This window comes from Strigops habroptila, chromosome 8 (genome assembly GCF_004027225.2).
Source record: "Strigops habroptila isolate Jane chromosome 8, bStrHab1.2.pri, whole genome shotgun sequence".
NCBI lineage: Eukaryota > Metazoa > Chordata > Aves > Psittaciformes > Psittacidae > Strigops > Strigops habroptila.
In genome coordinates, this window is record NC_044284.2 from 11,713,852 (window position 1) to 11,727,662 (window position 13,811).

General features: G+C 46.3%; 1 protein-coding gene across 3 annotated transcripts in view; it reads left to right on the forward strand.

Moving 5' to 3' along the window:
• Positions 1-575: 575 nt before the first annotated feature.
• RYK (receptor like tyrosine kinase) overlaps positions 576-13,811 on the forward strand; it is a 54,369-nt gene continuing 41,133 nt past the window's right edge. For 2 of the 3 annotated variants that reach the window (XM_030494707.1, XM_030494709.1), the window contains exon 1: positions 576-1,030. In XM_030494707.1, coding sequence (XP_030350567.1) covers positions 718-1,030 — 313 coding nt within the window. In that variant the 5' untranslated portion in view covers positions 576-717. The remainder of the gene's footprint in view (positions 1,031-13,811) is intronic. The other variant, XM_030494708.1, reaches the window with a different exon arrangement.

Below are 13,811 nucleotides of genomic sequence, written 5' to 3' on the forward strand. Positions count from 1 at the left end.
TTTCCCAAGCTGTGGCTGCCCCATTCCTGGCAGTGTTCAAGGCCAGGCTGGACAATGCTTGGAGCAACCTGCTCTAGTGGAAGGCGTCCCCGCCTGTGGCAGGGAGTTGGAACTGGATGAGCTTTAAGATTCCTTCCAACCTAAACCATTGCATGATTCGAGATCAGGCCGGATGTGGTTCTCGCAACCTATCTAGATGAAGATACCCCTGCTCATTGCAGGGGGGTTGGACTAGATGACCTTTGAAGGCCCCTTCCAACCCAAACCATTCTATGATTCTACGACAACCTGCGGTACATGACCAGGACAGGAAGGGTGCGGGATGCAGGAGCTGACAGCAGACAAGGAGGGTGCGAGGTCACCCCCTTCCAGCCTTCCCTTAGGGACGCGCACAGAGACACTGTGGCGCAGGAGGCAGGCAGGGCCTCCCTTATCCCCCCCGTGGTGAGGCGGGATCGGGACCACCCTCCCGTTATCCCGGTGTTCCCGACGCGGCGGTGATGGAGAAGAGGGAAGAGAGGCGAGGAAGCGCGGCCGCGCGTGCGCGGGGCGGGGCGCGCGCGTGCGCGCGCGGCGCTCGGCGGCGTCGGTCGCGCGCAGCCATGAGCGGCGGGGCGGGGAGCGGCGGCCGCGGCGCCGTGTGAGGGGGGACGGGGCGGGGGGGGGTGTTTCCCCTTCCTCTGCCTTAGCACCCCCCCGGCCCTGCTCCGCCGAGCCATGGTGCCGGGCGGCCGTGAGCCGGGGCGGCGGTGGTGGCGGCGGCGGCGAGCCTGGCCCCTTCCAGCGCCGGGGGAGGCGGGCGCGGGGCGGCGGCGGCGGTTGTGGCCGTCGTGGTGCCGGGTGCGGGTCCCGCGCCGCCATCTCCTCCGCCTCCTGCCGCTGCTGCTGCTGCTCCTGCCCGCCGGAGCCCACGGCCAGGCCGGCCCCAGCTCCGGCCCGCACAGCGCGGGGCCCCCGGACTGGCCCCCCGCCGGCCCCGGGCCCAGCCTCAGCCTCTACCTGAGCGAGGAGGAGGTGCGGCGGCTGATCGGTGAGTGCGGGCCGGGCGGTGGGGAGGGAGAGCCGGGGCTGTGGTGTCTGTGTGGCTGAGCTGGTGTTGGGGCGCCGGGTGCTCCAAAAGGGATGGATGAAGGGGCCCCTCTGGCTTCGGAGCGGCAGTTTGGGGGGTTTGAAAGCGGATGGAGGGGTCCGTGGGGCTGAAGTGGGGATCAGCGGGACTGGGCTGTGGGGGTCCAGGAAGCAATGGGCGTGTGTGCGGGACTGCTGTGAGGGCGGCAGGTCTAAGGGTGCAGGGGAGGATGGAGGAGGGCTGTGAGTAGGGATGAAGGAGCTGGGGCTCAGGAGGGGTGGAGGTGATGGGACTGGGGTGGGATTCGGTGAATGTGGGGCTCCGTGTCTGGTTCTATAGGACTGCGGGAGCCGTGGGGAGAACGGAGTGATCTGAGGAGCTCGGGAAAAGGGTCTCTGCTGCCTCGTGTCTGTGTGGCTGGAGAAAAAAAGAGTGCTGGGCTTTACCCTAATGGTGAGGGGTTCCTTACATTCAAGGGGCTGGTGCCCCATGGGAGCAGGGTAAGCCCTGGAAGAGGAGGTGAGTTCAGGCCCGTGATTTAATTAGTGAGGTGGGTGACGTTCGGAGGGCAGAGAGGAGACCTTGCAATAATTGTGAGTGTGTGAAAGGAATCTTAATTTCTAGGCAGGCTGACAATTGCTGTGCGAGTACTTGGAGACAGTTGCTGAAGTCCCCCATCTGGCCTGCTGTGGAAGGCTTTTGCAGTAGTTTTGTGCTTGGAGACTCTCTGATTTAAACAAAGATTTGTTTTCTATAGGCTTCAGCTTGCTTAAGCTTTTGTTTAGAGTTGGTGGCTGGGGTCTCAAAACAAATATGTTGGTATCCCCAGTGACTTGGTTTTCAGCAAGTGTCCTGTATCTCTGTAAGCTGAAAAAGGAGCAGTGGAAGACTTTATTTGCGTAAAATGGACAAAATAAAACCCTGTTCGGTTAATTTGAACTCTCTAAGCATGGAGCTGACTGAAGTCAGGGGACCCAGGGAGTGCATAACAGCGTAAATATTTCTCCCTTATGGCTTGCTCTGGTGATTAGCGTTCTGTTGCCATCATTTTTACATTGCATGTGCTTGCTGCCAGATGCTCTGTTGCAGATAGAGGATAAAAATGTCAGGCTTGCTGTTTAGCTGAGTTTCTAAACAAGTAGTTAATCTTGGAAATGCTGGATGGTGAGGTTTGAGCTGCCCCGAGTCTAGTGCCAGAACTCTATTAGCTGGATTTGCCCAGACTTCCATGGACCACTAGCATAAGTATTCATCTGGAAGTAGCAACTGGGGAGGGAAGATCTGCTGTTACTGTTTTTTTAAGTTAAATTGCATCCTGAAACCTCTGTTACAGGTGTCTATTGCTGACGAGGCTAAAGCCACTTATTACTCAAGCTGTCTGTAGCTGGTTTATATCACATCAAGAAACTGACATGTAATGATCTGTTCTGCTTCTGCAACCCCAAAGGCTTGGGTGAACTGGAGTCTAATGGGGAGATAAACTGGCACTTTTTTCAGTTAGTGGGATTCAGATTGCTAGAAATCTGTTGTAAACTAAACTGTCAGGATCTACCTTGTGTTGTTGGCACGAGCAGATTTAGTTTTAGGGGTGTCCTTTATACCTACTAGCTGTTGTAGGTAAGGTGAGGTTTGAGGCATCTAGACACAGGCAGTCAGATCTCTGGTGGCTTTATGTACTCCTCTGGCAGAAGGAAGTCCAAAAGGTTTGTTCCAGTTCTTCACACTTCTGAAATCAAACCAAGCTATTTCAGAATATTCAGTTTTGCAGCATGTGAATTGTGTTTACATACGATCGAGTTTATGGTTCCAGTGCTCATATGGGTGTGCATGAACTTTCAAAGAGCGAGGAGGTGTTTCAGCTTCTGTAACTTTGAGGAAAGCCATGGTTTAGTGGGTGCTAGAATAGTCCTTCATAGCTCATAGGAAAACGATGTTGTTTGCGAAGTGAACATTTAGGTTCAGGGAAGATGCTAATGCAAACATAAAACCTAGTTTCTTCACCTTTTGTTTCTAAACAAACTCTGTCTTTGCTACTGTCTTGCTGTGGTTGAACAGAAACTTCTGAAGACTTTCTGAAGGGCTCATAACCCCAAATGTTCCGTGGAGATACTACACCCTGTGCTGTGTTCTCATGCTTAATATCATCCGTGATCTTTAGATCATAAATTTGATTTGGAACAAATGTAAGCGGACGACTGTGTCTTTTGAATCAGCCACAGAGAGCGTTGCAGAGCTGGAACATCTGAAGGGTCTGGTGTGAAGTCTGTGGGGCCATACCCATGCACAGTCTTGCCACCAGTGAGGCTGAACCAGCTCAGCGGAGCATTGCCATGCTTCTGCTCTCCTCAAAACCAGAGTTCGGTGTCTTACAGAACCATGGTCTATGTTTTTAATTAGGTTGTGGCTCTTGTAAATGAAATATTGACTTGCTTAAGATTATTTGTGGGTGCTGTTCTTTCTGTGGTGTGGAGTCAGGACAGATACTATGATTTATAGTGCAAACTGCCCGCTACTTTCATGTGCGCTATGCCAGATTTCCACCGTTAGGCTATGTGATTCTGACCATGTGTCTGCCTTAGGAGGAATTGTTTTGAAATCTTCAGAACTTCACAGAGAGGAAAACTAGAGAAAACTGGCTTGTCTTGTTGCCTGAGACTGATTTTTATTTTGAAAAGCTGCAGAGTTCTCATGGTATGAAAGCAGGACTTGCTATATGGCAGGCAGATGGTGTCTCCGTCAGAAATATCTCTTCCCATTCCCATGGAAAACATTCGCAGCCATCCAAACTATAAGCCTTTGGGAGGAAAGAAAAAAGAAACTGTGGTTTTCACATGCTTGAATGTGTCAGATTCAACTCACACTAGCCAGGATTCAGCGATAGATGGAATAAAGGTAGAAAGAGAGAGAGAGATGAATTAGTCAAGAGGACTTGGTTGAGATGACTTCAGTGATGGCAGTGGGAACAGCGGCAAGGTGAAGAGCGATGGAGAGTTAGGGAGGAGGAAGAGAAGTGCTACTTGCTGGCAAGAGACATCCAGAGCACCACAGCCCTTTTTAGGGGTGTCTGTGAACTCTCTTGGCACTGTGATCTGCAGCTTTTTGGAGATGGTTCATATGGAGAATCTTTTCCGGGCTTGCGCATAAGCCTGACAAAAGTAATGTTAGTCTTATGGAGTGTCTAACTGTATAGGCAGGATAACACCACCTGATCGGATCACTTCTTCCCAGCCCTGTGATGCTAAACACACAGGGCAGATGGTGTTAAGCTAATGATGAGTTACTCAGTAGAAGGTCTGTACTTGATTTAGTGACTTTCATTCAGATTGTCTTGTGAAATCCAAATGTGTTGTTTGCCTACTGTTGAAATGCTCCATTGATCTGCCTTTCATGGGATCCTGTGATACAAAGGCACATATATCCCTGCTTTGCAGGTAATGAACTGAGGTTTAGAGTATAAGGTAAAAAATATCCATTAATATTAGGATTTGATAATTAAGGATTTGATCCAATCTATTTAAAGTACATAGCACTTTTAAAGTACATTATTTAGCACTTAATGCATTCATAGTCTCTTAGACCTTCAGCTGTGAGTTCCTGGCAGTTATGCAGCTCAGCCTTGCAGGAGACCTTGGGTTATACCCTCCGAGTGCAAGGGCCAGAATCAATAGCTGCCTGTGAAAACTTGGCTGAAGCAGTTTTTCTTGCATTGCAGGCAGTTCTTTTGCAGCATTCATGAGATGGCACCTAGTGGTTCACAGCAGCAATGAGATGCTTAAGCAGCGAGGACAGTCCTTTTTGTTCTCGCAGATTTTGGGGTTTTTTTTGTAGACCACATACCTTTCAGTTGTGAAATTGGTCTTGTGGATAGCCCTCCTCATCACATGGCTCCGATTCTTTTTAGAGACAGGTCTAGCCTGAACACTGAATGAGACTTTAGTCCCATGGGGGAAAAAATAGTGTTATCATGTAACTAACGGCTATCCGAATACATTGGTGGGGAGGGAGGGGGGCTAAGTTAGAATTGCAGGAGAATTGTGAAGTCCAAAAGTCCTACAATGTTTGCTTTGAGTTTGCAGACTTAGTATTTTTTGGCCTAGTTTCTTGTGAGTAATCATGCTGAATGCCATCTTCTGTTGGTTTTATATTTGCACTTGCTTAATTACAGGGTTAAATTAATTTAACACTTATGTGACTTCCTTGCATCTTCTAGAATTTCATTGAAGCCAGCGTGCAGCTTACTAAAATGAGTTGTCTGGTTGAAGGATGCAAAGTTGATGAGAATCTATTATAGCAGAGGGTGGTTGGTTGTTTTTTAAATTGCATTGCTGACTCACAGAGTGGTTGAGGTTGGCAGGAACCTCTGGAGCTCATCCGGCCCAACTCCCTGCTCAAGCAGGGACACCTACAGCCAGTTGTCCAGCACTGTGTCCAGAAGCTTTTGAACACCTCCAGGGATGGAGACTCCACCACGCACCTCTGTGGGCAGTCTGTGCCAGTGCTCCGTCATCCTCAGTCTATGAGTTTTTCCTGGTGTTCAGACAGAGTCTCCTGTGCTTCAGTTTGTGCCCATTGCCTCTGGTCCTGTCACTGGGTACCACTGAGAAGAGCATGGCTCAATCCTCTGTGCACACACCTTCAGGTGTTTATGTACATTAATGAGATCTCTCTGAGCCTTCTCTTCCCCAGGCTGAACAGCCCCAGCTCTTTCAGCCTCTTCTCATAGGAGAGATGCTTCAATCCCTTTAATCATCTTTGTGGTCCTTTGCTGGGTTCTCTTCAGTAGTTCCATGTCTCTTGTATTTGGGAGCCCAGCACTCGACCTTGTGTGACTTCGCCAGAACTGAACAGACCCTTGGTAAATTACAGGCCAAATGAAATTTTGTATATATTAGATGGAGACTAAACATCTACTTACTGCAGCAGTTGATCTTAAATAACATGTCTTAATTTTATACTGCGAAACAGCTTTCTTAATGTCACTCTTTTGGGGTTCACATTGAAAGTGCTGAATTGTACTTGCACTGAGTTTATAGTGACTGGAAATTCTCTTGCTCCTTTATCTGTTGCCTGGTTAGTTGTCCCTGTTATGAAAGGGAGCTGAAAACCAGTGTGCTGGGATGAGCTGGATGTCCAAAACGTTGAAGTATTTCTCTCTGGCAATTCTTGAAACGCTTCAGGGCCTACTCATGCCTGTCTTTGACAGCATCACAACCTAGAGCACTAACAGTGAGCTAGTGTTGTGCTCTGAGTGAGTTTGCTTAGTAGCATCCAAGAGAAATTTCCATGTGAGATGGGTAGCTTACAGCTGCTTGTACAGGTGTCTCTTTAGGATGGAAAAAATATAGTTAAGAGCCTCTGTGAGGTTGCAGGAGCATGAGTGAGACATTGGCAGAAGAAAAGGTGTCTGAGTACCTTAAGGTCTTGAAGCAAGTGTCTGTGATAACGTAACCTACAGTTCTGGTTCTGCTGTCTATGTGTTCTTAAATCTTCATTTTCTAAGTTTTAAGTGCTTGACTCTGAAGTGTGGTAGCTTCTTGCATGTTGTCTGCAAAAATGAGTATTGTGTTGCTATGGTCCACAAAAACTACCTGTCTTTGCAGTAGTGCAGAATCCTACATGTTAATTTTACCATTCAAAAGGGACTTAAAGATTACTGTAAGTGCACGCTGCTGGATGGAAAGAAAGCTTCTAATGTTGACACATGCCATGCACTGTAATGAAACTGAAGTGCTGCTGATGTATTTTGCTATATGGCACTTAATTTTGTTATTTTTAGGATAAATATTTTATTACTTTGCCCTGTAAAGCCTTTTAGCCTAATCATAGTCTGTGACTGGTGCTTATTAGATGGGCTTTTCAGTGTTGCAGGTGAACATCACTTAAGGCTGGTTTGGAGAAGTGGAGGAACTAAGTCTGTCAGGGGATTTGGAGGATGCATGCTGCAACATCTGGCTGCTTGCAGGCTGCAGCAGGTTGCGACAAGTTGCTTGCATCCTGGACATAATCAAACCTCTTTGTTTTGGAGCCCTTCAGTGCACTGGGATGCTTGTCCTTCTCATTTACCACTGTTCATGTCAGTATTTTGAGGTTTTTGAGAACAAGCTGCATTTGGGGTTTCTCTGCCCTTCTCCATTCTGTTACCTCACTTGTAATTTGCAAAGTTCAAATCACAAAGTGTGTATAGGTGTTTCTTTGGAGATGCATATATACAGTCATATAAACCCACTGCAATATTTGAAATGCTTGCAAACTGGGGGGAGAGTATGATTCTAGAAGTTGGAAATGGTCTGTGAAGGCCATCGGAAGTGATGCCAGTGGAGGCAGCTTCTAGCCTGGGTTAGGATTGCTTTGAAATCATGTATTCTGTGTGACTGCCACTGAGAGGGAAATCCGGGAAATACCAAAGTCCTTGTGCGTGTTGAGATGGGTGGTTGATTTCTGCACTCTGCTTTATCACACCAGCTTATGTGTTGGGATTTCAAAATGCCGGGGGCTCCAGCTGAATCCTACGTGGAGAAAGCAGTTTGTTTCTACAGACTGGCTGTTGAGGAGGGACTGCACAGGTAGCAGACAGCTTGGCTTCCTTGTGCGGCTCTGTCTGCGTGCAGCCTTGGGAGGAAGCAGTCATTTCGGCTCCCGAGAGGCCAAGGTCTGTCGAGTGATAAATGTGTGTGGCTCTTGTAACATTTCTGTGTCAGGGGCTTGGAAGAAATCTGACCTCTGAGACTGAAGGTTAGCCTGATGTGGGGCGAGGAGGGAGGGGAAATGCCAAACCTTCATTCCTCACTGCTGTGATTTTACACCTGCATTCTGTTTGGCAGCATCTTCTTTATCACTGTTGATCGTTTGGCGTCTTTGAATACATTCTCTCTTTCTCCCTTCGGTGCATGGACAGAATGGGAACAAGAGAGAGGAAATGGAGGCAAAGAGCTCCTTGCATGCATGAGAAAAGCCAGCACGAAGGGTTCACAGTACTGGGAGGAAGACAGGGACTTGAAACTGCTTCTTAACACCACTTGCGCGGAGGGAAATACAAAAGATCAGGATCATGCTCACAGGCATGAAAAATCCCAGGGTGGCGTTTTCCTGAGAGCAGGAGCTGTGGAGGCAGCGATGCTGCACACTCTGCTCTATGTGTATTTTAGAAGATGAAGTATTTGAGGAAGTCTTGTTTGTTTTGTTGGTTTTGGTTTTTTTTCCCTCCCCTTCTGCTGTTCAGAGTTGTGTTGGGATACTGGAAAAGCTGAATTACTGAGGCTAATTCCAAATGTATCTTGGTTCACAGTTGTTCTGAGCTCTGGTGAAATGGGATTGCTTGATGACTGTTTCCTACCTGAAATTATCCAGACTTAGATATAACTGAGGCTCGTATTTTTCTTGCAGTGGGTCTTTACTTAGAGGATACTTCTGTAGTAACTTAATGTGCAGTATTAAAATGGTACTGTGAAAGCAGGGCATGTGCAAAGGGGGAAGTGCATTTAATGAGTTGTGCCTGATGAATTGATTTTTTTCCTTCCCCCCCACCTCTGAATGGCAGCAGCACCAGCAGATTCCATGTAAGAATGAATGCTAACGCTCTCTGAAAACGCCTTGTGCTGGCACAAAGGGTGCGATGGTAGAGGCTTCAAATCCATTATTTCTCTTCCATCTCTGCCTTTGTCCTTCTTTCAAGTGGATAACTCGCATATTTGCACTGACTGCTTTGGAGAGCCGGGAGTAGAAGCAACAGCATGAAACTAATGTGATGCTTTAGAATTCTGCTGCCACTTACTGGGTGTTGAATAGCCATAATTAAATTAACCAGTATATTGATTTCACCATGCTGCTTGGGAAAGATCAGAGCAGTAACGTAAGCATTGGAGCTGCTGCTTAGCAGGCCTGAAAAGCTGCAGCCGCTCAGAATACGTAATGCCAGTGACACCAGTGAAGCTGATGTGGTTGCTTTTTCTCTCAAAACTCTTTTAGCCTTCATGAAGTTAGTTGATGGTCTTGCAGAGTCATCCCTAATAAAACAAAACCAGTACAAAGCGCCGTGGCTTTCCTGAGCGCAGAGCTTGCCACGGAAGCAAACGGGCCTGGTTTAGTTCGTGTGGAGCTTGGGTTTTGCGTTAAAACAATAAGTGTCACTGTGATGGAAGCCTTTCAAAGTGTCTCGACAGATGTGAATGATCCATTATCCATCCAGCAGTCACAGAATCACGGAATACCAGGTTGGAAGGGGACCTCAATGATCATCTAGGCCAACATTTCTTGGCAAAAGCATGCTCTGGGTAAGCTGGCCGAGCACCCTGTCCAGCTGAATCTTGAGTGTCCAGTGCTGCAGAATTCACTGCTTCCTTGGGGATGTTTTTTCCAATGACTTATTGTTCTCACTGAAAATTCTTCTTTTTGTGTCCAATTTGAAATCTTTCCAGGATTAACTTCTACCCATTACCCCTCATCTTTTCCATGTGACTCCTTGTAGAAAGGGAGTCTCCATCTTTGTAGCTACCCTTTAAATACTGGAACATGGTGATAAGGTCTCCCCTGAGCCTTATTTTCTCAAGGCCGAACAAACCCAGTTCTCTCAGCATTTCCTCACATGACTGCCCAGTCTTTTCCTCATCTTTGTGGCCCTTCTCTGGACCCTCTCCAGCCTGTCCACATCTTTTTTGCATAGTGGGGACCAAAACTGAACACAGTATTCCAGGTGTTACCTGACAGGCGCTGAGTGGGAAAATCACTCCTTTGTCTCTGCTGGTGATGCCTTGCTGATGTTCCCCAGCATCCTGTTGGCTTTCTTTGCCACAGCTACACACTGTTCACTCATACTGAACTTGTGTTCACCAGGACCCCCAGGTCCCTTTGCTCGTTGCTGCTTCCCAGCCAGGCAGATCTCAGCCTGCTTTGTAAGGCTCTTGTTAGCCTGCGCTTCCAGCCTATCCAGGTCTTCCTGCAGGGTGGCTTTCCCTTTCAAAGTGCCTGCTTCCCCACTCAATTTTGGTATCATCATCACACTTCATCAGAGTACACTTGATCCCATCATCGAGATCACTTAGGAAGACATTGAACAGCATGGGGCCCAGTATTGATCCTTGGAGGAACTCTTAAGCTCACATACCAGCTCTTCCTTCTGTGTTTGCATCAACCTGGATTTTTGTTCCTAAGGCCTGGGGCTCAACAGTGCTGGGAAAGACAGAGGGGAATAAAGCATTGAGAGCGTCTGTCTTTTCAGTGGTTTTGGTGACTAATTCACCTCTCCTGCTTTAACAGCAGGCCAGTGTTTTCCTTCTCTTTCTGCTGCTTGTTTATGTACATGAAAAACCCTTGTAACTTTTGACATCTCTGGTCAATTTCAATTTGAGCTGAGATTGTGCTTTTTTAACTGCGTCTCAGCACATCCTCGCAATGCCCTTGTAGTTCTCAATGGATATTCATCTGCTTTTCCATCTCTGGTATGCTTTCCTTTTGATTTGTGAGCAGACTAAAACACTTGCAGTTAAGCCAAGGGGGTCTCCTCCTTCACCTACTTCCCTTACCTTTAAAGGGGATGAACAATGTTTCTGCTTCCAAGAGAACGTTCTTGAAACACCTCCCAGCACTTGCTAGCTCCTTTATCCTCCATGGACTGTCTGCCAGCTGAGCTCTTGAGTGAGCTGAAGTTTGCTCTTCTAAAATTGAAAACCTTTGTACTAACCTTCAGCACACTCAGCTGGATCCCAAACTCCACAGGATTGTGATCACTGCAGCCGAGGCTATCGCTAACCGAGATACTACAAAGCAGGTTTTCTTGGTTGGTGAGTAGCAAGTCCAGCAGTGCCTCATTCCTGGTTGGCACTTCTAATGTTTGTATGAGGAGACAGTCCTCAGTGCATTCCAGGAACTTGATGGATGACACCTGAGACACACGAGCTGCTGTACTGTTCTTCCAACAAATGTCTGAGTGATTGAAGTCACTCATAAGAACCAGATTCTGTTGACCCGAAGCTTGCTTAAGTGACCCAAATATTGCTTCATTGGCCTTGTCTTGGTTTGGAGGTCAGTAGCAGATGCCTACTGTAAGATCCTCTTGGAGACGACCCCCCTGATCTTGACCCAGAGGCATTTGATAGGGCTTCCACAAGCCTTTGTAGTTGACTTACATACATTCAAGGTTCTCCATAACATAAAGTGCAGGTAACTGATGCTGTTGTCCCTTATGATCTTACCTACAGGGATAACTGAGCATGTGGGTGCAGTGCCATAGCTTAAAAAAGAAATACATAAAATTAAGTGGCACAACTTCTGTGGGTAGATGACATTAAAACGCTGCAAATGCACAAGTCCAAATGATGTCTGACATACATACGTTAGATGGTTAGGTTTTGGCTGCTGAACTGGACAGCAGTTCAGTTCAAGAGCATTTGATCTGAAGTGATTTTATTTCAGGGTGTGTAATCTTGGGCAACTGCAGTTGATGTGGATGGAGCCTTTCTTTTTGTTTTCTATTCTCACTGTTTAGTTTCATTCCAATTCAAAAGGAGCATCAAACTTCATGTTACAATAATTGAGACATTTGCCATTACTGATAAGTTTTTATTTCATAAATATACCTATTGTGTGTGCTAAGAATAAAGCTATTTAATTTGCTCAAAGTTAATTTATTTTTTTTGTGTTATTGACTTCCCTTTCAGTCCCCTCCAACCCCGTATCTGTACCATTCCTATTCCCATCTGTCCCATTTCCCCATGCCTGCTGTGTAGGTCACTGGCATTAGGCAGAAGTTCTTCCCTGTGAGGGTGCTGAGGCGCTGGCACAGGGTGCCCAGAGAAGCTGTGGCTGCCCCATCCCTGGCAGTGCTCAAGGCCAGGTTGGACACGGGGACTTGGAGCAACCTGCTCTAGTGGAAGGTGTCCCTGCCTGTGGCAGGGGTTTGGAACTGGATGAGCTTTAAGGTCCCTTCCAACCCAAACCAGTCTATGGTTCTATAATCAGTCATCTTTTCCAGAGACTCAGGGACTATAAGACACTTAAAAGCAAGTGTTTCAGCCCAAATTCCTGACCAACACCTATAACTGGCAGACTGTAGCATTGTGGAAAACTTCAGTAAAAATGCAAGTAGAAAGCTATAATCTGTTACTCATTCTATTAAAGGAAAGTTTTGTTGTATATACTAAATACGTATATAAGGATATAAGAAATGTGTGTATATTCAGATCTTAGTATTACATTTCCAATAGTTTGGTTTTTTTCTAAATTAAATTGATCCATGTGGATCAGTTTGTGTTCGATTTCCTCTTCTTTTTAAACCACCAGTTGTAGTTTCAGCCCTGTGTAAGCAGAAGCTTTCCAGCAGTTGAAGTGAACTGATGAAATACATTCAAACTAAGAAGGCTTGCTCTGGGAAAGTGTTCTCTTTACCCTGAAAACCAGAAAAAAATCAGTAGTTAAGAGCTGATTTTTACTTCTTCAGCCACGTTTCCTTGTGCTCAGGCTGAATGTATGAAAATAGTGGAATTTTTCCAGTAAACATTTGCAGAACCTGTTCCAAAAAAAAGGCAAGCTGAGAATTTAAAGTCAGTGTTTTGGACTTAGGGTGAGCTTTCAATGAAAGGAAAATGGAAGGAGAAGAAAAATTGTGTCCTTCTTCAACAAGGTAAATTGTCCATTGCTGGGAGAATCCTGTGTGTTTGTGGGCTGGGTTGTGCAGGCTTGGGCAGTGGATGGTGGTGAAGGGATGTCAAAGCTTGAGGTTCATACTCTTTCACGTGGATGTTCACTGTGGAGTGGAAGCTTCTGGTCTGGCCAGAGGGCTAACCTGGGTGAGCTGCTCAGGAGTGGAGACGTGGTTATCTGGAGCACGTAAGCTTCTGAACAACTAGAGTATTTATATATAAGATAATAACTTGTTTAACTGTGTAACTCGTTTGATTTCAGCATCCGTGAGTCAGGAGCAGGAGTGGCTTCTGCGTCAGAGCTGAGGGGTTTGATGTCACACTGCAGAGATTTCTCAGCTGCTTAAGAAGAAACTCTTTCAAATTAGAGACTTGTGTATTAAGATGACAGGCGCTAATTTCAGTCACTTCTGCACACAGGAAGGAATCTTCCACAGGGTTTGGTAGACAGCTGGGAGAGCAGATTATGCCAACTAGTGTTACCAGACTGCTCTTCATGAAATCCCACTTTTTGCAATAAGGATATTAGCCCTAGTCTACCAGCAATCTCATCTGACTCTTACATTGCACATTCATTTTCTGTCTCTTGATTATAGACAAAATCTGCCAGAATTACGTTATGATAGCTTGAAGCAAGTAAGTAATGAAGTGGAACCCCAGGTAACAGCCTCCTAAATGCTGTTGTTGTCTTTAATAAGGATGTGTTATTACTAGTGCATGTTGTAGGATAGATTTGCTTCATAAGAATAAAATCTAGTTTTTCCCATGCTGATAGAGGAAAGTTTCTTTTGTGCAGTGTGCTTAAAATGAGAGGAAAAAAAATAGTTGAAGCTGGACTGTATTTGCACAAGGAGATTTGAAAAGAAGTGTTTTGTTAGGCAGCTAGACTGACATGATTCAATTTTGTCGTGAACACAAGGGCTGCCCAGCATCCTTTGCATTTGGGAATGAAAATTGGCCTCTCCCCTTCCTTTCTGAGCTTCTTCAGATGTTTTGTTATGTTAAACAGGGCAAAGAATGACAGACTTTCTCTGTGCTGCTGCTTAAATTTACCTTTTTGTTTGTGTTCAACTTTCATTTATTCTTTCAAGTTTGCGCTCAGGGCTGGG